This window comes from Typopeltis vanoorti, chromosome 13, assembly GCF_054136105.1.
Source record: "Typopeltis vanoorti isolate ZY-2024b chromosome 13, IOZ_Tvanoo_1.0, whole genome shotgun sequence".
NCBI lineage: Eukaryota > Metazoa > Arthropoda > Arachnida > Uropygi > Thelyphonidae > Typopeltis > Typopeltis vanoorti.
In genome coordinates, this window is record NC_143561.1 from 26,423,018 (window position 1) to 26,448,730 (window position 25,713).

Below are 25,713 nucleotides of genomic sequence, written 5' to 3' on the forward strand. Positions count from 1 at the left end.
CGGTGACGGGGTGAGCCTGTCACTGAGTGGAATAACGCTGAGTTGGACGGTCTTTTGGCCACTATGGAGTGGTCTAGGGATCGTCCTAATTTTTAGAGTGGTCTTTACTTAAATACACCTCCATAAAGGTCCAAACCGGTCTGGGTAGTGGCCCCTTGCCTTGAATATATAGCATCATACATCTCCTCAAGGAGATGGGATGTGTATTAAAGGTAAATATTAAGAATAGTGATCAAAGCTTATTCTACTTTTACCATGAGTTGCCTTGACTTGCACTACTTTGAGGGTCAGCTAGACTTCCAATACGTGCAGGCGCAAACTTGACATGTTTGTCTGTTTGCTTACTTGGGAAATAGAGTAAAACTAGGTTTAAAATAGCTTGGTATCTCTAACATTTATTATACCCAAGGCAAAATATTTTCTACACACACACACACAAACACACACACACACACACATATATATATATATATATATATATATATATAATAGGCCTGTGTAACTCAGTGGAAGTGGTGCTTGCATCCTCTGTGCTAGGTTATTTAATCTCCTCAAGGAGATGGGCTGTGCATTAAGGGTAAATATTAAGAATAGTGATCAGAGTTTATTCTACTTTTACCATGAGTTGCTTTGACTTGCACTACTTTGAGGGTCAGCTAGACTTCCAATACGTGCAGGCAAACTGACATGTTTGTCTGTATATATATATATATATGATAGGCCTGTGTAACTCAGTGGAAGTAGTGCTTGCATCCTCTGTGCTAGGTTATTTAAAATGGTATCCGAGGTACTTAGCGTTTGTTACGGATGTGATTTCAGACCAGTAACAGCTGCCATGGTTGATGCAATTTGACGTGTGAGTATATATATCGTTAGTGGTCTAGGGTACATGATTCATGGATTCTTTATGATTAGCATTTGCGTTTTAATGTTGTTTACTCTAATTAAATTGTGGTAGAAGTAGGTAGTTATTTTGTTTAGGTCATGTCGTGCTTTAGAGAGAGAGAGAGAGCAGTGTTAATGTCTGCGTGCACTCTTAGTAGCTGTAGCATCGGTGTATTGATATATGTGACTTTGTATGGCCAAGTTTTGAATGTCATTTATGTATATTGAACAGTGTGGGTGATAATATTGCTCCTTGAGGGAACCCTTGCTGTAATTGTATTCCCCGGCTGTAATGTGTGCCTATTTTTGTTACTAGCATTCTGTCTGTGAGATAATTCCTAAACCAGCTATGCAATGTCCCTCTTATTCCAGATGAGTATAATTTGGTCTGCAGTATTTCATGGTTGAGTGTGTTAAAAGCTTTGGTCAAGTCAAGAAGTATGAGGATAGCAATAATAATAATACTTTTTTTAAACGCTTTATTATACCCCAGATAAATTACATACATATAATGTAAAAGTTAAGTATTAATAATACTACATTTTCTTTCATGTGACTAAAGAAGAGATTCCAATTAATATTATTATAATATGGTAATGTGCAATTGATATAACAGAATAATGATTAATGTATAATACTACAATAATAAATTATTGTTGTGATCCACAGTTACACAAAGAAATATGATTGCATGTTAAAGTTTAATTTTTTTCCCCAAAGTTTCACAAATTATGATCATACAGAGTATGTACAATATGCACAATAAACACATAATCTTTTCTCTTTAGTACAAACATATATATACAGGGTGTTCGGGATAAATTTGACAGTTTCGTAAGGAAAAAGAAAATCTTCTTTGTATCTATTAAATTTAATGAATTGACAAAAAAACATTACAGGCAGAGTTAATTACAATACTATCAACAAGATTTACTCAAAATAACCACCATTAGCATCGATCACAGCTTCAATTCTGCTTCGGAACCTCGAACAAGCTGATGCTACAGTCTCCCTGGGAAGGGCCGCAAAAACTGTTTTAATTTTATCCATTAACTGGGCTTTTGTATTACTGGAAGTGCGATTGGTGTCTTTTTCAACTGCGCCCCATACAAAATAATCCATGGGGTTAAGGTCTGGGGAGTTTGGAGGCCAAACATTTGGACTGGTGAAGTCGTAGAAATTTTCAGACAACCATTTTTGACTTTTCCCAGAGGTGTGGCAAGGGGCCGAATCCTGCTGCCATACATACGGCCTACCATTGGCTACCCTTGTTATCCAGGGCTTGACTACAGTTAGCAACTCCACGAACAAAGCCCGAATTCCAATGCCAGGGTTCTTCAACACCTGTTGCTGCAGATTTGCGAGGAATTCTGCTGTACGAACGCAATCAGATCGTCTGCTAGGGATCTTTCTTCTTGCTACATCCTCGTAGTCACCATTGCAAGTCTCTAGTTCATGCCTGATTGTTTTTACTGTATTCAGGGAGCATTGGGCAGCAGTCGTAATATCCTTATTTTGATGGCGGGCACGAATCATCATGATACAAGTTATTCTCTTCCATGATTCAGGTGGGTTCCAGCTATCCATCCTTTCTGACATCTTGTATATGAATGAAGAAGGGTCCAAACTTTTAAATGAAGAGAAGTGTGTGTTAATACATGTAACTTACGGAAAAATATAATTAATTATAAATATGTCAAATTTATCCCGAACACCCTGTATATATACACGAGGGTGGTCTGAAAAGTTCTCGGCCTCGACCATTTTTCTAAGTAGGTATATCTGTCATAAGCATCCATGCGAAATTGCAAGTCATTCTATCAAGTAGTTTGTTTTATACAGCTGTCTGAAGCAAACGTGTTGTCTGTATCCATTGAAATAGATAAAATTGAGTATCGTGCGCTTATAAAATTCTTTGTAAAAGAAGGTTTAACGGCAAAAGAAATTCATTCGAAGTTCATAAAAGTTTATGCACACTTTTCTCCTTCGTTTTTGGCAATTAAAAAATGGGCTGTCGAGTTTAAACGTGGCCGTACCAGCCTTGAAGATGATCCACGTGAAGGACGTCTAAAAAGTGTAACAACATCAGAAATCATTGATCGAGTGTACGATTTTGTATTGGATGACCGGCGCGAGTCCAAGTGCGTGGAATTGTGGAATTGCTGAGACTATAGGCATTTCAAAAGAACGTGTAGGATATATTTTGCATGAAGAATTGAAAATAAAAAAGCTTTGTGTAAAATAGGTGCCGCGCTTGCTCACAGCAGATCAAAAACACACTCGCATGAAAATCTCTGAACAGTGCTTGCAGCGTTTTAATAAGAATAAAACTGATTTTTTGCGTCGATTTATTAATATGGATGAGACTTGGATTCACTTACACACCAGAATCCAAACAGCAATCGAAATAGTGGACAGAAGCCGGTTGTTCAGCACCAAAGAAGACAACGGACAAGGTCATGCATTTTGTTTATTAATTATCTCGAAAAGGGTAAAACAATAACCGGGAAGTATTATTCCGATCTTTTAACCAGTCTAAACGAAAAAATTCGTGAGAAAAGACCCGGTTTGCAGAAGAAAAATCATCTTCCATCAGGACAATGCTCACAAAACTGCCCACAAAGGTGTTTTGGCAATAGGAAAATTAAGGGATCTGTACTGTGAATTGTTGGAACATCCACCCTATTCCCCAGATTTGGCTTCCTCTGACTTCTATCTCTTCCCAAAACTAAAACTCTTTCTCGCTGGTTAACGTTTTTCTTCGAATCGAGAGGTGATTGCAGCTGTTGAGGGGTATTTTGCAGATCTTACTGAGAACCACTACAGGGATGAGATAATGGTGCTGGAGCATCGCTGGAATAAATGTATTAGTCTTAAAGGAGATTATGTTGAAAAATAAAAATAATTTTGAAATTATAAATTCGTTTTTTCATTGTTAGAATGAGAACTTTACAGACCACCCTATATATATCAAAAAAAAAAAAAAAATCAGCTGACGCCTTTTTATTCCCGTATATAGGGAGTAGGCGAAGCCGGTTTTAGCCCTATCTAACTTTTGTAGACTGAGTAGGCAGTTCAATTTCTACATACATATATATATACAGTATGTGTGTGTGTAGAAAGTTTTTTTTTTATCTTGGGTATAATATATGTTAAAGATACCAAGCTATTTTATATGTATATAATTATAAACTTGGTTTTAATCCATTTCCCAAGTAAGCAAACAGACAAGTAAGTCAAGTTTGCGCCTGCAAGTAGTGCAAGTCTGGGCTACTCCGTTCGTAGTGCATGTTTTAGGAAACTCATGGTAAAGGTGGAATAAGCGCTGATCACTATTCTTGGTATTAACCCTTAATGCAAAGCACATCTCCTAGAGGAGATGTATGATGCTGTGTATTAAAGGCAACGAGCCACTACCCAGACCGGTTTCGACTTTTATTGAGGTCTCATCAGTGGGAGGCAGGCTTAGAAATACCAAGGTTTAAGTAATACAGAGCTTATAAATATTTTATCAAAACAAGTCACCACAAGGTGCTTTGAACTTATTAAATATGAAATAAAAATCTCAGGATGAGAGATAGAAGTAGAAAGTTTTTTTTTTACCTTGGGCATAATATTCGTTAAAGATACCCAGCTATTTTATATGTATATAAATATAAACTTGGTTTTAATCCATTTCCCAAGTAAGCAAACATACAAGTGTCCACAAATATCTACCCTGATTTCAACTGGCTATAATATTTTAACAATGAAACTAACTGAATAAATTTTGTTTGAGGTAAACTTGGGAACTCACAAAGTTTCCATACCGGTATCTTCAGTGTACTGCTTTTGCCACTAGGAGCGCTGCTGCTGATTTTCTTTAAAAATGGCTATGGTACAAGAAAAAGCCCAATGTGTTCAGTGGCTAGCAGAAACAATAAAATAATTTTTAAAAATTTAAAATTTTAAAATTTAATAATTTAAAAATTTTTAATTAATAATTGTTACGCATTGAAGTCTAACTTTGTGTTCCATTTCAAGTATCCACTGAAGAGTTATAATATATTATAATCAGGGTAAACATTTGTGTATATATATATAATAATAATGATAATAATAATAATAATTTTATAAATATACATTTCATAGAGAGATTATGATTATCATTTAGACTAATTTATAGTTATATGGTTCACATATTTAAAGTCTGTTCAGTATTCAGTGAACTAAAAATAAATAAAATTAAAAAAAATAAAATTAAATAAATAAATAAAAATAAATAAACAATATTAATAGCAACTATGATAATAGTGATCATGAGGATCAATTGATTAAGCTATGCTGAGGCGAGCTAATCTCACCGACTTCGAAGCTTGGATTAGTTTTTATGAAGAGAGTGGGATTAGCATACACCATTTATGTTGTTGGTACTGTTTAAATATGGAAGGAAGCAGTGGATGCTGGTGATTTGTCATGTGTACATAAGTGTTAATGCCATATTGACTGTGTTGGGGTTCCAATGTCCTGTACAATTCGTGTTTTAATGTTCTTTACTCCCGTGGCTTGAAATCGTAGGGGGGGGGTGCTGCAACTTTCGAAATATTACACTGTACTGTAAGTACAGTGTATACGTGTTTGGATAAAATATGCAAATTATGGTAAAAATTCAAAAAAAAATAAATAAATAAACATGAAAAATATTGTTTATTATCGATAAAATGATACAGTTTGGTATAATTCCAAATTACTTAAAAATAAAATCTATTCCTTTAATTGTAATTAAAGGATTGGATATACAATTTTTGGAGATTACAATTAAATCCTTTAATTGTAATGTCCAAATATTTAAAGAGACGGAGTAAACACGATAAACACTACGAACACTCTACTACTGGCGCAAACTGCATATAAACAACAGTGGAACTGCGCGACAGACAGTGCCGCATCACGCTCATAACTCGCATCTCATTATGACGTGCATATGCTTGCCCGCGTAGCAAATACTAGCAATAGGGCACTGTGGTAAACACAGTGCTGCTAGCGTCCTTCGCCCTCCTAAGTGCTACAAGATGGATTTTTATTTTTATACAAAATAAGAGAATTGTATAGGATTGTTGATGATAAAATTAAATATTACAAGCAAATGTAAATAAATTAATAAATATATTTATATATCGAGAAAAATTGGTGTTGCTGCAGTTCCGCAGTGCCTATGCACGAGCCGCTCCTGGTTTTAAATTTCTTGGTACGTTGTTGAGTATCAGATGCGATCACACATCAGAACCGCATGAACTCTTGCAGAGTCTAGGTGTATAAAGAATGGGGTGGGCCGTGTTATACGATACGTGTCTCTGTTGTTGAAGTGATTCCTTAGTAACATTAAGTAGTGTTTCATATTTTTAATGCTCAGGATTCTCTGTGTCGCCATAAGCGGTTCGGGTATTGGCTGTTGTGTGATAAAGTGCCCAAATCACTGTTGACACAGTTTTCCTATGTAATGTTTCTAATTTTGTTAGGTGGCTGTTTGGTGTGTTTTTGTTTTCGTAGACCGTTATACCGTACTTGAGTAGAGATTCGTGATATAGGAGTTTTTTTATGTTAGATGGAATCATGTCTTTTACTTGGAAGATTTGCTGCGATGATGAGAAGCTTAGTATGTAGGTAATTTATGTTTTGTCCATTTGCAGTGCAATCTATATAAAGGCCAAGGTATTTTGTATGCCTTACGGGTTTGATTTCGAGACATTGGCAGGTATTTTTCTTGTTAATGCAGCGGTATGCGTGACAGTGTAGCGCGAGTGGTACAGGGCGCATTATTCTTGAATTCTGTATAATTAACATCTGCGTTTTGGTGATGTTCAATATAATTGAATTTTGGAGCGTTCTGATTGATTTCGTTTAGGTCTTGTTGTGCTTTGGAGAGAGCCATGTTGATGTCTATGCGGATTGCTAGTAGTGAGGTGTCGTCTGCTATATTGATATATTTGACTTCGTGTGGCCAGGCTGTGAATATCGTTAATGTTGAACAGACTCTCTCTCTCTCTCTCTCTCTCTCTCTCTCTCTCTCACACACACACACAGAAAATTATAACAATCTTAAAAAATATTTTTTTGTAAACCTTTTGGTTTTTTTAAAGAATCGAAATAATTATTGCCCTGTGTACCTAGTAGTAACGCTTTCAGAATAACGCTACACAACTGAAAGAAAGACCAAAGTTCCTCTGATTTGCAGATAGAATGAAACCTATAGGGACATGATTCTAATCGCCAACTAGAGAAACTTTTTTTATTGGCCTTTCTTAAATTAGTTCTCTAGTAATTTAATCATTAGCACAAAAAACTTGGATTTTTTTCTCTCTCTTAAAATAGGCATTTTAAGGAGAAATTGCCGACTGTAGACTCAAATTATTCTGTACGACTTAGGGGTAGACACAATAGGTGGTGCAGTTATTGACATATTTTCTTCGCTTATAAAGTCGATCAACAAATGTTAGTGGCCAAGGAAAAATTCAACTTTCATGATTTCTGATGTTGTTACACTTTTTAGACGTCCTTCACGTGAATCACCTTCAAGGCTGGTACTGCCACGTTTAAACTCGGCAGCCCATTTTTTAATTGTCAAAAACGAAGAAGAAGAAGGGTGTCCATGAACTTTTATGAACTACGAATGAATTTCTTTTGCCGTTAAACCTTCTTTTACAAAGAATTTTATAACTCAATTTTATCCATTTCAAGGGATACAGACAACACTTTTGCTTCAGACAGCTGCATAAAACAAACTACTTGTTAGAATAACTTGCAATTTCACAAGGATGCTTATGACAGATGTCCCAACTTAACACTAATTCGATTGGAATAGGCCTAAGTTCGATTCTCGTCGTGACTGGAGGAATCTTTATATGGACTTTTTCAATCGAAGGCGAGTTAGCCAATTCATAGGGAGGTAGCACGGTTTTTTCTCTCGGAAACTCGGTCTTTTAATCCCGTATATAGACAAATCGGCCCTTCAGAACACACGCAATTTACAAACGAATAATACTAGTTGTGGTGGTGGTGGGTGGTAGATGGCGTTGATGGGGATGATTGGTAGTATGGTTCCATGTAGTGGTGGAGACAGTTGTATAATATAGGTGTCCTCCCGCGATGAGTCTTTGGACTCCTTGGAGGTGTCATGAATAATAATAATAATAATAATAATACATATTGATAACACCTTTTTTTTTTGAGCCGAAAAATAAATGCTTTAATTGCAGTTATTTTTCCAATATTGTTCTCAGAATATCAGTTATAAATAATAATAATAATAACCTAACCGCTTTTTATTCCTTTATAGGGAGCAGGCGAGGCCTTTTAACCCTATCTAGCTTTGGCGACTGAGTGAGCAGTTCAGTCTCCACTGGTAGACAATCAATCATAGCTGGCCTGTGGCTGTCACTAATTATAAGCCGCCACCGATGAAGAAACCGGCAAGCAGGTGCTGTCATCTCTCGGTAACTAACCCTAACAGAATATGTTACTGTCTGAATTAATGTGGGTTCTACGGTCGATTTTCTTGAGAATATCAGTTTTATCATTTTATTTTGCAATGACTGTAATCTACTAAGCATACAGTCTGTGCAGAATGCGTATAATCTAAACCCATATCTTAAATGGTCTCATATAATGCCTTATAGATTAATATTTTTATGTGTGTGGGAGCAATATCTTTTAATTGTTGTACTTTGCTTGCTATTATCCTGAGTTTTTTGTGTAGATAATTTGTATGGCTATTCCAACTTAGATCAGAATCGAAGGGAATTCCAAGTTATCCTGTTGTTTTCACGTATGATGGTTGTGGTTTTAGCAGTAGCGGCTGGTGAATATTTTAAGTGGGTGTGTTGCATGTACAAAATAAAATAAATAATTATTTTTTTCCTAATCAGTAACCAGTTTATTAATAAATAAATTTACATATTAAAAATTGCTTTATTAAAATATTTCACCCTCACCACGAACACACGCCAATAATAAAAGTTTCGTATCTCACACAATTTAGTGAATGCGACACTGCTCAAACGAGCAGTGTCGGATTCACTTGTTACCTGCAATTCACTTGTTACCTGCAAAAGAATACAGGCGATTCTAGCTGCAATTGGCCGAACGCGATAATTCCGACACTGCGTTAGATCGTAGTGCATTTGTTTCGTGTAACGATAATTGAAAAAATATCATTCTTTTCGTATTTTCAACAGTGACACTCGCCATAATTCAGCCTTGTACCTATAATAAATAAATAATTATATGTTATTTGAACAGAATAAAATAAGATTTACAAATAAATAGTTCACCCTCACCACAAATACGTATCAATCATAAAAGTTTGTTATCTCACAGAAATAACGCACGCAAGCATACAATTTATCTGTAGCGACACTGTTCAAACGGTTCAAATGAACAGTGTCGGATTCACTTGTTATGTGCAGTGACAAACGTAAACGAATATCGGCGAGTCGAACTGCAATTGGCCGAATGTGATAATTCCGACACTGCGTTAGATCGCAGTGCATTTGTTTCGTAATCTAAATTCGTAACCTACATAACCCCTGTCCCGTTTTTGCCATTCAATGTCCCGTTTTTGTTTCAAGGATATTTGTTCAATACTAAATATCGATATCTGCAGTGATTTATTCCGAGCAATTAAAAAAATTAAAAAAATACCAGTATACACAGTCAGAGTTAAAGAACTGAAAAACATTTGTGACTTTACAGGAAACAATTACACTAAATTGTTAGAGCATGGAAATACAAGAATTTTGTCCTTGGGTCCATCAATTGACAGAATTTTAAGCATGTTTGATGGGCTTCGTTTTTATTTTCTTTCTTTAGAAAAATGTCCTGTTATGTTGCGAAATTGTTTGAAGATTCCTGTTTGAAATTGTGGTTGTCATTTGCAAGAGGTCAAGTGTCTATGTTCCAAACATACATTAGCTTAATTGAAAAAGATAATATTTCAGCTACAGAAGTAGTAAGAACATTGAAAATCGTGTAAACAATTTAGAGTCCAGAAAAAGTGAAATGTTTGTAACTACTGATGTCAAAAAACAACTTTAAATGTTACTAGATTCAGGAGAAATTAATAAGGCTAAGTTTTTTGAGGTAGTTGAACATTTCTATGAAACCAGCTTACAATATGTCAGCAAGTGGTAGTACAGTTTAGGAAGCACTGGGAAGTTCAAGTGGGTACTACTAAGGAAGTCACCTGAATGGAAAGAAATACAGGACAGCCTGAACAAGGAACTCATCGCACGCACAGAATCAGAAGAAAATCGTGTATTCGATCAGTGGATCCTCATAAAATCTATTAATGTGAGGCAGTTGGATACCCAAAATAAAGAAAACATTCCTGTATCTGATAGATGAGTACAGATTTTTTCTGAAATGAGCGAAAAACTCTTAGACTTTCAAAACTTTTGTAATATTGTAATTTGTTTTCCAGAAAGTAAAGCACCTGTTGAGAGAATGTTTTCCGTTATGAAGTGTGGTCAAATGAGAAATCTAGATTAAATGTTGAGCTAATGAGGGGTATGTTAGTTCTAGGACAAAATTGTGTCATGGAATGTTAGAAGTTTTATGATAAGGTGTTGAAAGACCAAAATTTGCTTCATCAGAGAAATATTCATGCTACGATGATGGTGAAATACAGTCCACACTCTGTGTCTATCTAAATTTTTGTATGGGTTCTGTCACTGAAGAATAAGGTAAGCTCAATATGTTTATGTAATAAAACTTTTTTTAGCGTCTTAATTTTTCATGAATACAGAATATTACATAACCCCTGTCCCGTTTTTGTCTCAAGGAAATATGGTCAGCCTATGTATAAGAGGATGTATATTGGATAGTGAGCTATAAAATATCTAAGGGTCCAGGGGATGTTGAATATCATTAACGTTGTTTTATCACGGTTTAATTATATGTAGGTTTGGTTTCAGTCAGCCAGTTGGTGAACAAATTGATGTGTCATATTTAGACACATCAATTAGAGGAAGTTGGTTAGTGTTGTTTCCTGACAATGCAATGATATGCAGAACAATCAGAAATGCTAATGATGCAGTACTTACAGAATGATTTAACCAGGCTGGAGCAATGGGAAAATGATAATGGCTGTACAGTGTTAGTAAATATAAAGTTATGGAATTTGGAGTGATGAGATTTCCAATGGAATATTATTTTGGTGGAATTATGCTAAGTACTTACGAGTTCTAGTTTACAGGAAGTTGATATTCAAAGGTCACGTACCAAAAATTGCAAACTCACTTCAAAGAATAGCTGAAATGCTGAAAATAACATTGACTTATAAGAATAAGGAGATCGTTTTTTCTCGTTTCAAGGCCTTGGAACGGCTGCATTCTGGAGTAATGTGTGCAGATTTGGTCTCTTGGGGTTCCAAGGAGATTAAGAATTGTGAAGAGCATGTAAAGAAAAGTTACAAAGATGATAAATCAGGATTATGCAATATAAATTATGTGGATAGATTGAGAGTATGTGGACTGAAACCATAGGTAAATAGTAGAAGTAGCTATGTTATGGTAGATTCTCATAATCTTCTGATAGGTTGTTAGGATACTATTGATACAATTTTTCGTTATGTTAATTTTAGGGAGAGGACAAAAAGGGAATCCAGGAAGTTGAGTTTGTGTGTGTGTGTGTGTGTAATTAAGAAAGGAGAGAATCAGATATGTCTATATATAATTAGAGTAGTGGATGAATAGAACAATTTGCTGGTCAAAGTGGCTGGTCGAATGGCTCAAGTCAAAAACTCTAACTAATCACTCAGCCTACACTAGAGGACAAAACAGGTGTAAGAAACTTATCTACAAATCCAAAGTAGACTTTGTGAGGAGAAATACGATAAGCTTTCCTGCTCAATTGTCAATCGAGCATTCTTATTCTCTCTAAGGGTGTGGATGTGACTTCTGCCCTTCTTTATTTTTATGTCTGGCTTCATAATAGTTACATCATCCAGACACAGGCCAGACTTTTTGGCATTGGTCTTTTCCTCCAGTTCTTCCACAAGCGACAAAGACAAATCACCTCCTACAATCCACAAACTGCTCACTGTATGCTTTGCCTAATATTTTTCCAGAAATACATCGGAAAAATCTAAACTAATCTTTGTACTAATCTTCTGGTAGAGATGGTAATCCCTCAGGTGTAGTTGTGCTTAAAATTGTCTTGTCAATACTTGTGTAGGATAAATATAAAAAAGAAGATTGTCCAGTATTATATTCTTTAATTAACATTTAACACCCGGTTTCCACCATACAATACCGCTTTATATTCTGAATCGCATCATTATTAGTGTGTTTGGTTTCAACGTCTGTTGGTATGTGCGATGCAGTTCTGTCTGTTTGCTGCCACCTCTTTCTTTACATTGCCAGGTAGCTCAATCTTGCAAATTCCTTTCACATTACTCCTTCCCATCATCTAATAATTCTCTTATGCCTCATCCCCTTCTGTTTGTGCAGTCCATTCTACTGGCCACTGCTTGCTGTCATGCAGATATAACCAAAAAAGTTAAGTTATTTCTAATTATTGTGTTAGATTCTCTTTCTGTCGTACTTTTCTGTAGAGTTCCTTATTCCTCTCTTTTTCCTTATTCCTTCCACGCATTTTGTATATTTCATTCTTTCAAATGCCAATATTCGCCTTAGAGAATCTTTGACTTACCCATGTCTCACATCCATAGAGGGTGCTCGTGATTTTCAACTATATCGAGGCTCATTGCTTTACTGTTCCATATTTTATCCATTGCCTTTAGGCTTACTTTCGCCAGAGAACTTCTTCTTCTGTCGACCCATTCCACTCATTCACTATTCTCTCAAAATCTATCCTGGTTTCCTTGTTAACCACACTCGTACACAACTTTCAATAGGTGATCTCTTGTTTCCCACTGTCCTGTCCTCTCATGAATATTTCTTCATCATCCCATGTACTAAAAAAAAATCAGCTATCGCCTTTTTTATTCCCGTATATAGGCAGTAGGCGAGGCCGTTTTAGCCCTATCTAACTTCTGGAGACCGAGTGGGCAGTTCAATCTCCACTGGTACCCAATCAGAGATAGCTAGCCAAAGGCTATCACTAATTAAACGGCACACATTGAAGAGAGACGGCTCAACAAGTGCCGGCATCTCGTGGTCCCTGACCCTAATACTCGTATTTAATGTCTGAGACAATGTTGGTTCTACGGTCGATTTTCTTGAGTTTACGGGATGAAACATCCGAGTTTCCAGGGGGAAAAACCCGCTCACCCGTGCCAGAGATTGACTAACTCGGGAACCGGTCGAAAAAAGTCTTAGAACAATTTCTTCTAGACGCCGACTAGATTCGAAACCAAGAAGTCTTCCTTCGTGCGGTCAATCGCCGTGGTGTGCAAACATACTATAAAAATAAAAAAAATAATAATAAAACTTTAATAACATGTTTCCATCATATCTCTTTCATTTCCCGCTATCAACCAAACTTTGTAACTCACAAATCTTCAGTTTATTCTCATAAAGGACATTTTACGGACTAGTTTTGGCCCCTGGTCTCCGAATCATTTCTTCAAGAAAGACGTCCAGATCTGTGCATAATAGTAGAGCGCTCGTTGTATGAAAGCCTTATATAGAGGAATATGTATTAGTATTGTATCACAGCCTTATGGTGATGAATTTCTGGTCTCCCCTATAGTCCGAAGACTCACCGCGGGAGATTTGAGCTTAAGTTTAAAATGTGGATAAAAATATATCACATTTAATAGAGGGCGTATGGCTATTAAATAATGCATGAGCATACTGATAGTGGTGAGTGGAATTAAATGATGCCATATTACGTTGTATCTGATTTGTGTTTAGTTTTTTTTTTTGTTTCAATAGTAGTTGCATATGAGCATAAACATCAGCGTTTATTTTCACACAAGAATTTCTTAGCATATTTTAATACGACTTTTGCTGCAGTCACTTGTCAACGGGAATGGTCATGATTTTGTGCTGTATACAGTACCTTATCAGGCCTCTTGAGTAATGGATGATTGTTTCATCCATTACTCAATGGGAATTATTGGTTAAGGAAATGTTATTGAGGCAAGAACCCACAACTAACAAATTTAGAAAAATTTTCGTTATAAGATGTTACTGTAATAATAAGTTGTGGGTGTTTGTAACATGTTTGAAAAGTGATTCACTGCACGCTATTTAGTAGAAAGTTTTCTAACTTTACACAAAAATACAGTTAAATTTTAAAGATGAATTTTTAAATTAAAATTTAGAACGTAGTTGTCATTAAATAATTCAACGTGATTCGACATTTCCCCAACGTGAATTCCATATTTTCATTATGACTAGCTGCAGCCAAGTTATATATAAATAATACAGGAAAGGTTTTAAAACTTATAACGCATTAATCCCGTGTTAAGTTAAGAAGAAAGACGTAATCTCTTGATGTGCTAATTGAACAGCAGGAATGCTTTGGGGAAAAGATAAAGGGAACCTATTCCATAAGCATAAAGCAGATGGAATGAGAGAGGAGAGGAGCGGTGGGTAAAGTTGGTCAAGTAAGTTTGAACCAGCATATTAACTGGATATTTATCAACAGTTGCTGATATATGTAGAAAAGATGAGACAAACTAAGGGGTCATCAACTAATTAGTCTCTTTCTGTATGGCATTCTTAGGGAAATTTTAGCCCCCCCCCCCACAAGTGTGAGCAGTATTAGTTGGATAGATTTAGAATTTATATTGTGTTAGCAATTTTACATGTGAAAAATAGTGTTTTGAGAAAAGAAAAAAAAAAAACAGTACAGCATGTAAAAATAGTGTTTTGAGAAAAGAAAAAAAAAACAGTGCAGCATGTGAAAAATAGTGTTTTGAGAAAAGAAAAAAAAACAGTACAGTTGTCTCATACAGAGATGAGGAGGGAGGTATGTATATTGATAGAGGATTTAACTCAGCTAGGAAGAGAAATCTGATCATGTTTAGAGATCTGGGTATTATTAAGAGTAAGGGAAAGTGAAACGAAATCTTCCTTGCTAAAAATAAGAACTATATTTTGGAGTTCACAAAGTTATCCTCACTCTACCGAACAAGGAGATCAGAGTGTCAGGTATTGGCTATGGGATTTTGAGACGTAATGATTATGTACTACAAGATTCGTTGAATGAAGGAGAGGAATGGAGTTTACTCATCAGCAAAACTATGGATAAGATTTTGAGGTCACTGAATGCCCTTTATGTACAGGAGTGGGTGAAAGTACAGAAACCTGAGGTATCCTTTATTGTTGGAGAAATTCGAAGAGGAAGCTATCTACTATGACATGTATATGACTACAAAGTAAAATGGTGATCCAATTATAAGGTAAAAGATAGACTATAATATAGTAATTTGCTGAACAATTCTTTATGACCTGATCATATTTTCTAGCATTGCCAACTGTGAGCATGAGCCAGCTGTCTGCAAACCTTTTTATGGCTTGTGTTCCGAGACTGAGGGGGAATCTGCTGTATATTAAGAGTAGTGAAATCTATATTCTTGATTACCATTTTTCTTGTGGGCCTCTAGGTGTGAAAAGGGTGACTGTTGATGACCTGCTTTATGATTTTTGAGAGAACTGAGGAAGAGAATTGTTTACAATGTGCCTGAATATAGGCATGATGATGTCAGGTAATGCAGTTCAAGTAATGTTGAAAGGGTATTATAGGATAGGTGTTAATTCTGGAGCGTAGGTTTTTAACACAATAGGTGGGATGCAATCAGGAGCAGATGACTTGTGTGTAAGCTATTTAGGATTAGCTTGTTATGATTTCTTTCTGAGGAAATGGAGGAGACATGCACTGGGCATTTCCTTAAAACTGGGATACTTTGTTTTTGTTTCCTCGTTTTGTTTCTTTTCTCAGTTCCTAAATATGCTATATCAGTTGCATTTCAAACTGATTTGCTCTGCCTTGCCTGTCTTTCAGAAAGAAGAAAAAATCTTGCATCTTTGCTTAAGATAAAATAACTATATAAAGTTATTTTGAGAAATAAACTAGTGTGCTTGTACATACAGTTTCAGGATATTGCTAGATACTGTCTAAAACAAACAAGATTCCTTGAAATTGCAAGATACAAGCATAAACTGACGACAGCCTTGATGCATTTTACTGGAATCATTTATTATTATTACATGATATCTCCAAGGAGTTAAAGGAAGGCACACTACTCTACAACTGTCTCCACCAACAACACCGAACTACCACTACCATTTTAGTTTCATTTCTCTCAGTAGGTACTCACAGAAATGTAAATGGTATTTCATAGTAATTAAAATTGCAACAGACATTTTGTTCAGATTTCTGCTTAAATACTGTTGCAGAATGAATGACTGTTGTCACTGCCACTTTTTAGAGATTTTAATGGATTGACACTTTCATGCCTTTGAGACCTAAAATGGAAAAGAATCAGTGAATGCTAAAAGGTTATCATTTACTGATTCTCATTCATGTACGAGTTCAAGGAAGATGCCTTTGCTGTTTAGAATAAATTTTTTTCTCCCCCTTCAGGCCTTAAATGGTAAATATTATCTTCTTTGAAAGTTATTATTATTATTATTCAGGCCCCCATGGAGTCAAGAAACTCATCGTGAGTGGTCCCTCCTAGGAAACACAAAGTCTATCATACCACTCATTGACTGTTCTCACTCTCGCCACTCTATCAGGCAATGCATTCCATGGTTCAACCACCCTCCATGCAAAGAAACCACTCCTCACCCTCTTACTCACAGTTTCCTTTCGTAACTTCCAGGGATGGCCCCTTGTCATAACTCCTTCCTGCTGTTCAACCAAGTGAAAGAACTCCCCAGTGTCAACCCTGTAACCACCTCTCAACAGTTTAAAAACTCAACATATCACCTCTCCTTCTTCTATCCACCAAACTCTGCAGTCCACATTCTCTCAGCCAATCCTCATTACTAACATTGTACAGTCCTGACACCATCTTTGTTATCCACCTTTGTACCTTTTCCACAGTTAATTTATCCCCTTCAAATCCTGGGGACCAAATCTGAGAACAGTAGTCTAAGTGTGGTCTGATCAGAGTCTTATATATAACGGAATGATAACTCTTTTATCTCCACAGGTCAGTGTCCTCACTGTTGCAGCAGTCCTCTGTGTTACATTCACCACCTTTGTAATATGTCCCTAAATTTCAGGTTTCTATCAGTCATCACCCTCAGATCTCTTGTCTCCCCTACTTCCTCCAGTATAGCTTCTCCCATAGAGTATGCAGTGTCCCAAACCTCAAGACCTTACATTTTGCTGCATCAAACTGGTACCCCCATTCATTTGCCTATCTGTCTAGCTTATTCAAATCCTCTTGTAGGACTACCACATCTGCACTGTTACTAATAACCTTTCCCAGCTTTGCATCGTCAGCAAACAACTGAATATCCTCCTGCAATCCACTGACAATGTCATTGATATAAAGGTTAAACAATATAGGTCCCAGTACTGAGCCCTGTGGTACCCCACTTGTAACTTTCTGCCTCCTTGAACTGCCTCACCATACACAACTCTCTGATACCTATCGGATAACCAATCCTAAATCCAATTGACCAACCTGGCATTCAGACCCATGTGCTGCAACTTAAATATCAGCTTATCATGTGGCACCCAGTCAAATGCCTTTGCAAAGCCAAGAAAATGGCAGTATATGCCTTTCCCTCATCTACTGCTCTTGTAACTTTATTATAAAAGGCTATCATATTGCTAAAATGAGCGCCCCTTCACAAATCCATGTTGACTCTCACAGATAACAACATTACCCTCATCTGTCCAATGCTGTATATGGTCCCTCACTAATTTCTCCAAGATCTTAACAACTACTGATGACATGCAAACTGGCCTATATTAGACACTTCCGCTCTGCTACCGCCCTTATGCAATGGCACTATCTTACCTTCCACCTTCCTTCCACATCCTGGGCACCTTTCCCTTAGCCAGACTTTCATTGAAAAGCCAGGTCAAAGGCGCTGTCATTTCTTTAGCAGATTCTCTCAAAACTCGTAGTGAAATACCATCCAGTCCCACAGCTTTACTGACATCCAGAGTACTCAGTATTTGGAACACACTCTCCTCCTGCACCTCTAAACCTCGAACATGCCCTATCCCTCTAGTATTAAAATTTACTCCTCCAGGATGAAATACTCCAATAAAGTGTTCATTGAACAATTCCACTATGTCCTCTGCATCAGTCACTCTATTCCTATTTTTTATCCCACATTGTCATTCTTCTACAGTCATTTCTCCTCCTCCTGGCCACATAGCTAAAAAAATTCCCTAGGATTTTCTTTGGATCTTAGGGCCAATCTCTTCTCATATTCTAGTTTCGCCTTTCTTACCATACTAGTCACTCTCCTGGCCTGTGTCTTATATTCTTCGTGCATCTTCTCTTCTCCTTATATCTCTTCCATAGCCTTTTTTTCGCATGCAGTTCCTGTTTAATATTGTTTGTCATCCACTTTACTCCAAATTGTGTCCTCTTCTTCACTCGTGTTAGTGAAAGTTAGCATTCATTGTTCTCAAAGAAATAAAAATATGAAACAGTGCACTTCAATTTTCAGTTATTTGAGCACTTTCTTGATCCTGGACAGAAACTTCCATGCTAGATACATGTTGAAGTTCTTTGACCTTGACGATTAAAAAAAAAAAGTGCTGTTGTGTTTGCATCATACTGCATTTTATTTATTTTAATAAAGTAATAATTAATAGAATTCTATTAGGATATATATTTTTTATGCCACTTCCATCCATACAAGGTTGTAAATATGGTATAATTGTGGGTATGCTAAAGGATTTTTTAAACAGTTTATTTATCTAAGGGTTGGACACAATTATGGAAATTCTTGTTATACGTACATATTCCTTTATTAATATGGTATTGGACCACCTTTTGCCTTTAACATAGCTTGAGTTCTTCTTAGAATTCAGATATTCAAAACTCAAATTTTGAATTTGAATAGTTTCTAGTGGAATTTTATACCATTCTTCATGAAGAATATCTTCAAGTTGTTTTAAAGACGGAGGTGGGAATCGGTTTCTTATTCTAGTCTTCAGAACTGACCAGAGTGGTTCAGTAATGTTCAAATCTGGTGATTGTGCTAGCCAAAGAAGATGAAGTTCTTCTTCATCCTCTTCGAACCACAACTGTTCAGTTCAAGCTGTGTGAATGGGGGAATTGTCTTTGAAGACTGCTTTGTTTGGCAATAACATTTGGATCATGGGATGCACTTGATTAACCAAATGTTCAAATAATCACTTGCAGTAATTCTGCCATGAAGAGTAATAATAGGACTAACAGAATATCACAATGCACCCCATGCTTTACGGTTAAAATCACGCATTCCAGATTGTAGGCTTCTTGGGATTTTCTCCAAACATAAACTCATCCTGATGTAGGAAACAGCATCAAGGCTGACTCATCTGACCACATCATATGTTTCCAGTTTTTTAATGTCCAGGTTTGACTGTTGTGACACCATTGTATAAGCATCTGAGTATTCTTTTCAGTAATCAGAGGTTTAGCAATTGTAGCTCTACTGTGAATATTGGATTTATGAAGCTTACTTTGGATGTTTTTGTGGAAATTAGGGTTTTGGAAGAATAATATTCAGTTCTGCTGTTACCTGTGCTGCATTAGTTTGAAGAATTCAAATTATCTCATAGAGTTCAAAGAACAAATAGGGTAGGAGTGAAATGGATGTGCAGCTCTTATTAAGCAAGAGATTCATAAGAAGATCATGTGGAAGGAATATTATGAGAATAAGAGTGAGAGTAGTTATAAAATATATAAAGTGCAGGCCATAAAAATAACAAGTATTGAGTAGAAAGCTAAATTGGAGTTATGAAAAGAAATTGGCTATGCAGGCTAAAGGCTGTCCAAAATAATTTAACATTATGTTGCAAGTAAAAGAAAGAATGAATGTGGAAGAATAACTTTCCTGAATGCAGATGGTACTCTAGTGTCTGAAACTAATGAGATTGTTTAATTAATGCATGCTCACTTTGCTAAGATGCAACAGGGTGCACAGTGCTACTACTGCATTAGATGAAAAGTTAGAGGTGCATGAGAATGAGTTTGAAGAGCTGTTGCATAACCTGGACATGAATTCAACAGTATGCTAAAATCATGTTCTGCCTAAGTGACTAGGCCTTTGATATGTTTGTAGTTTGACTTGAGCCTCAACTCAGGAAAGATGCCATTAACATGGAAAGAATATATATTAGTTCCATTGTACAAAGGTGGTGCAAAAACTGATGTGCCTAGCTACCGATCTATCTGTATCTGGTGTGGTCGTGAAGATTTTAGAGAAGTTGATAAGAACTCGCATACAAAAATGGGTAGGTAGACAGGCTGTATTGTGCAAGGAACAGCATGGGTTTACTAAAGGGAAGTCATGTTTTAGCAATTTGCTCGTATTTCATAACAATGTTATGGCCGAGCTGGATAAAGGGAATGAATATGCTATGATAATGTTGGATTTTGCTAAGACATATGATTGGATACCATATGAAAGTCAGTTGTATAAACTAGAGAATATAGGTTTGGAATATACACAGTGTGCCCATTAAGCAATGAGATAACTATTATATAAAACAAAAGATTGAAAATAATCTCCCTCCAACTCCACACAATGAGTCACGCCATATTGGACATCCTCAATGTTGCTGAAGCTCTCCCCTTTCAATGCACACTTCATCTTTGAAAAGATGAAAAAGTCTGTGGGACTCAAATCTGCCGAATTGGGGTGGGGGGGGACTTCACAGGCAGTGTACAGAAACCAATTGTTGTTTGGAACATTTCTTTCCTGACGTTACTTGCGGGCATATGGACATTGCATTACTCCTAAATAATACTGACCATTCAGTGTGGTTCTCTCAGGAACAAATTTGGTGGATGATTCCAACAGTGTCGAAAAAAAACAATGACCATTTTCTTGACACGTGATTTTTGCAACCTGACTTCCTTCTGCCAGGGAGACGACATTCCATGCTCTGGCATTTCTTCTCCAGATCAAATTGAAAACACCATCTTTTATCACTGGTGATAATTCTTTGCAACACATCACAATATTCATCAACTGCATGGAAGAAATTTTGACAATATGCAACTTGGTGCTCTTTCTCTGTTCATGTGTCAACGTGTGCAGCACAAACCTTGAACAAATCATCCTCTTGTGCAAAAATCTCTTTCTAAGATTAATCTGGCCATTTTCTCACTGACACCAAGCTGTTGTGAGTAGCCTAGTGGTTATTCCCCTGGGCAACAATTTCCCTAGCTTTCACCACATTTCCTGTGGTTCATCTTCCAAGGACTCCCTCCTCTCTTTAAACATTGAAAACCAGCAGAAGACAGTCATCACCATAAATTTTTTTTACGTCTTGCTACACTGCTGTAACAGTTTTTCCTAATTTACAGTAAACTTTTATCACAGCTCTTTGTTCTGTGATGAACTTCTGACATGCTCCACTCATACACACTTACTTCAACAGTTATCACACGAAAACTGCTGCGTCACCCAACTCGGAAGTTGCATTTTGTGATGACTGCACTCAGCAGTCAAAACTATAAAGACGTTTGTAACTTTTATTCCAAGAACTGTCCTGTAAAAAATCAATCTCATTACTTAACCGGCACACTGTGTAAACTCTTGACTTGGATAAGTGGAATGTTGACAGACATGTTAATAAGTGGTATATGGTGGTTGTGAATCTGCCTGATTTAAGATGACCAGTGGTGTACCTGGGGTACACCACTGGGGTACTTGGACCATTCTGTTAAATATATACTTTAATGACATTAGGAAAGATCTAACAGATGATGTTAAATTGTTTGCTAATGATGCAAAGATAGGCAAGACAATCATGGATGCTACTCATATATCCACTTACAGAATGATTTAAATTAGCTGGAAATTTGGACAAGCAAAATTGGCTGTCACTTTAATGTTAATAAGTGTAAAGTTATGGATTTAGGTGTGGTAAGATTTATAATGGCATATTATATTAGTGGGGTTATGGTACAAAAAACTGATGAGGCTAGGGATCTTGGTGTCATAGTGGATAGGAATTCGAAGTTCAAAAGTCACATAGCAAAAATTTCAAATATAACTCAGTATATTGTGATGTTGAAGCAAACCATGACATGTAAGAATAAGGAGGTCATTTTGCTGCTTTACAAGGCCTTGATAAGACTGTACCTGGACTACTATGCACATATTTGGTCTCCTGGGTTCCAAGGCGAGAATAAAGAAGCTGTAGAGGATTTAAAGAAGAGTTACAGAGATTATGATCAGGATTGTGGAATTGGATTATGAGGATAGATTGCAAGTATGTTGGGCTACAGACTGGTTAGCAGGAGCAAGTGGAGTGATATGATAAAAGTGTATAAACTTCTGAATGGGTGTTAAAAGGGTATTGTCTGATTAAATTTTTCATTATATGGAAGGTGGGGAGAGAACGTGGTGGCATCCATAGAAATTAAGTTTGTTCATGGTTAAAAAAGGGAGCAAGAACTGGAATTTTCTCTCGCACAGCAGTGAGTAAGTGGAACAGTTTGCATTTTGAAATAATGAGTGCATCTAGTGTGAATGAATTTAAGGGAAGGTGTAACATCTTGTTTGGGTGATGTACTCATATAGCCTCCTTGATGAGTCCATGTGGTTTCTCTGGAGGTCTTCGATGATAATGCAGTAATACCCTGACTTACGCTACCCCGACTTATGTGAATCCGGAGTTACACGGTTTCTTATATGTACATATTCCTGTCCCACTTCACGCCTCACCACTAGTCGTATCTTTTCGGTGCCGGCCGCATTCTCCATTGTCGCACATGCTGTGAACAAGCACTGACGTGTTTCGCGTGGTCTCCATTCATACACGATTTTTATAGTCTACACACCTTGCGATTGTTTAATGTTATGTTCTTGATAAAAATTTTATCACATAAAAAGTAATAATGTCGTCCAAAAGAAGCAAGTCCGATTCTTCTACAGCTAGCAAGAAAAGAAAAACGTTGACTTTGGAAACAAAACTCAAGGATTTTGAAGGTGGAATGAAAATTTGTGAGTTAGCAAAGAAGTTCAATCTACAGGAATCCACAGTAAGAACAATCATAAAAGATAAAGAATTCTCGCTGCTGTGAAAAATGCCCAATTATTAAATTCAAGCATGATTCGTAAACATCATGGGATTATTGGTAAGATGGAAGCGATGCTTAAATTATGGTGTGATAATCAAGTGAGAGTAAAAAATTGTCCAGTTTATCAAAAGACAATATGTAGCCAAGCCAAGCTGATTTTTGAGAGGCTAAAAATAGAAGCTAGACAAGCAGCCAAAGAAGAAAATTTCATGGCCAGTAATGGTTGGTTCAACTGATTTAAAAATCGCTGTAACTGGGCACAGCATCGCCGAGAGTGGAGAGGCGGCAAGCGCTGATAAAGAGGCTATATCTTCTTTTCCTGAGATACTTAAGGCTATCATCGAGGAAGGTAGCTATAGCAGTCAAACCGCATTTAATGTAGATGAGACCGGCTTGTTCTGGAAAAAAATGCCTAAGAGAACTTTCATCGCACGTGAAGAAAAATGTTTCCTGGCTTTAAGACTTCCAAAGACCGGTTGACAGTAATGCTTGGTGGAAATGCAGCTGGTGATTGCAAGTTAAAACCTCTCTTAATTTATTGTTCCAAAAATCCAAGAGCTCTCAAAAAAATCTAAAGCTGGCTTGCCAGTGATTCGGAAGTCAAATTCTAAAGCTTGGGCGAGCTTCTATTTTTGAAGACTGGTTTAGTCACCACTTCATACCTGAAGTTGAACGTTATTGCCAGTTTAAAAAAATTCCATTTAAAGTTATGCTCATTATTATTAATGCACTTGGTCACCCTCCTGCAACTTTAATTGATTTTCATCCATGTGTAAAAGTTGTTTTCTTGCCTCCAAATACAACCAGCTTACTTCAACTGTTGACCAAGGAGTTATCAAAACATTCAAAGCATACTACACACAACATTCATTTGCAAGTCTGAATGAAGCTATGAGATGAGGCAAAATGAGCAATTGTCTGTTAAAGAGTTTTGGAAACAGTTTAATGTTTTAGATGCTGTAAGGATTATCAGAAATTCTTGGGGTGAAATTTCCCAAAAAACCTTGAATGGTGTCTGGAAAAAACTTTGTCCTTCCTTTTTTAAATACGAAACGGAAATGTTACCAGAAACTGATCAAGTTGCCGAGGCAATAGAAGAAGTTGTCAACCTTGCCAGGCAATTAGATTTAGAAGTCGACAGTGAAGATGTCAGCGAGCTGTTAGACTCGCATAACAAGGAGCTTACAATCGACGAGCTCATAGAGATGCATGAGCAAAGCACTACTGAAGAGACCGAAACCTCAGATCCAGTTCTACCAGAAAAGCACATGACAATTGCAAAATTAACAGAAGGTCTCAGCTTAATTAAGAAAGGTTTACAGATTTTGGAGGACATAGATTCTAACGAGGAATGAATTGTAGCCACAAGGCAAGAAATAAAAAAATCATTGACTTGATATGAAGAAATTTTGCTCGACAAGAAAAAGACATTATGCCGTCAGACAGATCTATTAAATTTTATGAAACTATCGGCATTGAAATAACTTTCTTTTTTTTATGTACGAAAAAATACAATTATGATTATATTTCTTAAAAAATACAGGTGCTTTTGTAAACCTTTGGTCCCAATTAACTAATATTTTGTATGTTTGTATATATAAATTATATGCAAAATTATACCCCGAGTTACGTGCTTTTTGTTGGTCCCACCTACCGCGTAACTTCGGGGTTTTACTGTATATACAAAAATAAAATGCCATAGGGCAGTTTTGGTGATAATGAATAGTGTTTGTGTATTATTACAATATATCTATGAGTGTCAATAATTTTTTTCTTTATTTATTGAAAATTACTTGCCTACTAAACTTCATATGAGATGCTTGTATAAGAAGAAGCATAGTCTTATATGAAGACTATGCTTCATATAAGAAGCATAGTCTTTTAACCAACAATTTTTCTTTGTTAAAAAAACAGACCATATCAAGAGCTATACACACTCATCCAGAGAATACTTTTACAAACATCCATGTCTCACACAGAATTTGAACTTGCAGCACTGATGGCAAACAAGTGGTGACTTTTACCAGCTAAACTACTGAGAAAGGCATCTTTAATTTATATTTAGATATACATAATTTCAGGAATGGCACTTCATCAATCAGTTTTCATCCCATTGAAAACTCCAGATTACTGAACAGCTTAATTAGATACAATGTTAGTGTGACAATTTTTTTTTTGTACTTTTTTTTTAAAATTGAAATGACATGAGTGATTGCCTGTTTTCAGTTTTATTTTTCTACCCTCAGACTGCCAGTCATATTAGGATTCATTGGCACTCTTTCAAGGCAGATGAATGTGTTATTATTCCCAGTGGTGTAGCTAGAGCTTTTGTCACCCAGGGCGGTCCCTGAGTTTGCTGTCCCTCTCAATACATGCCAAAAATACTACAAAAAGTCAAAACAACGTATAGAGAAATAAATTAAAACATTGTTTATTTTTGAAGTAAAACTTTAATTCTAACATTCTACAATGTTATTTTTCTTGCTTTTCCGTAAGCAAAATCGCTGATGACATTGGCGAAGTCTATTTCATCACTCAGTTGTTGTTCTATAGACAGTATGGCAAGATTTCTTAAATGCAAAGTGCCACCTGGGGTGCTCCCCCCATCCTAGCTATGCCACGGCTGACTGAAAAAAAGTATATGACTATTCAGCATGAAC

The 25,713-nt window shown here is 36.4% G+C and overlaps 1 protein-coding gene across 1 annotated transcript in view; it reads left to right on the plus strand.

Annotated features, from left to right (window-relative positions):
* Nucleotides 1-13,666: 13,666 nt before the first annotated feature.
* Nucleotides 13,667-25,713, plus strand: part of Xpac (DNA repair protein complementing XP-A cells homolog Xpac) — a 60,951-nt gene continuing 48,904 nt past the window's right edge. The window contains exon 1 of the mRNA XM_090403188.1: nt 13,667-13,688. Within this exon, the coding sequence (XP_090259314.1) occupies nt 13,667-13,688 (22 nt within the window). The remainder of the gene's footprint in view (nt 13,689-25,713) is intronic.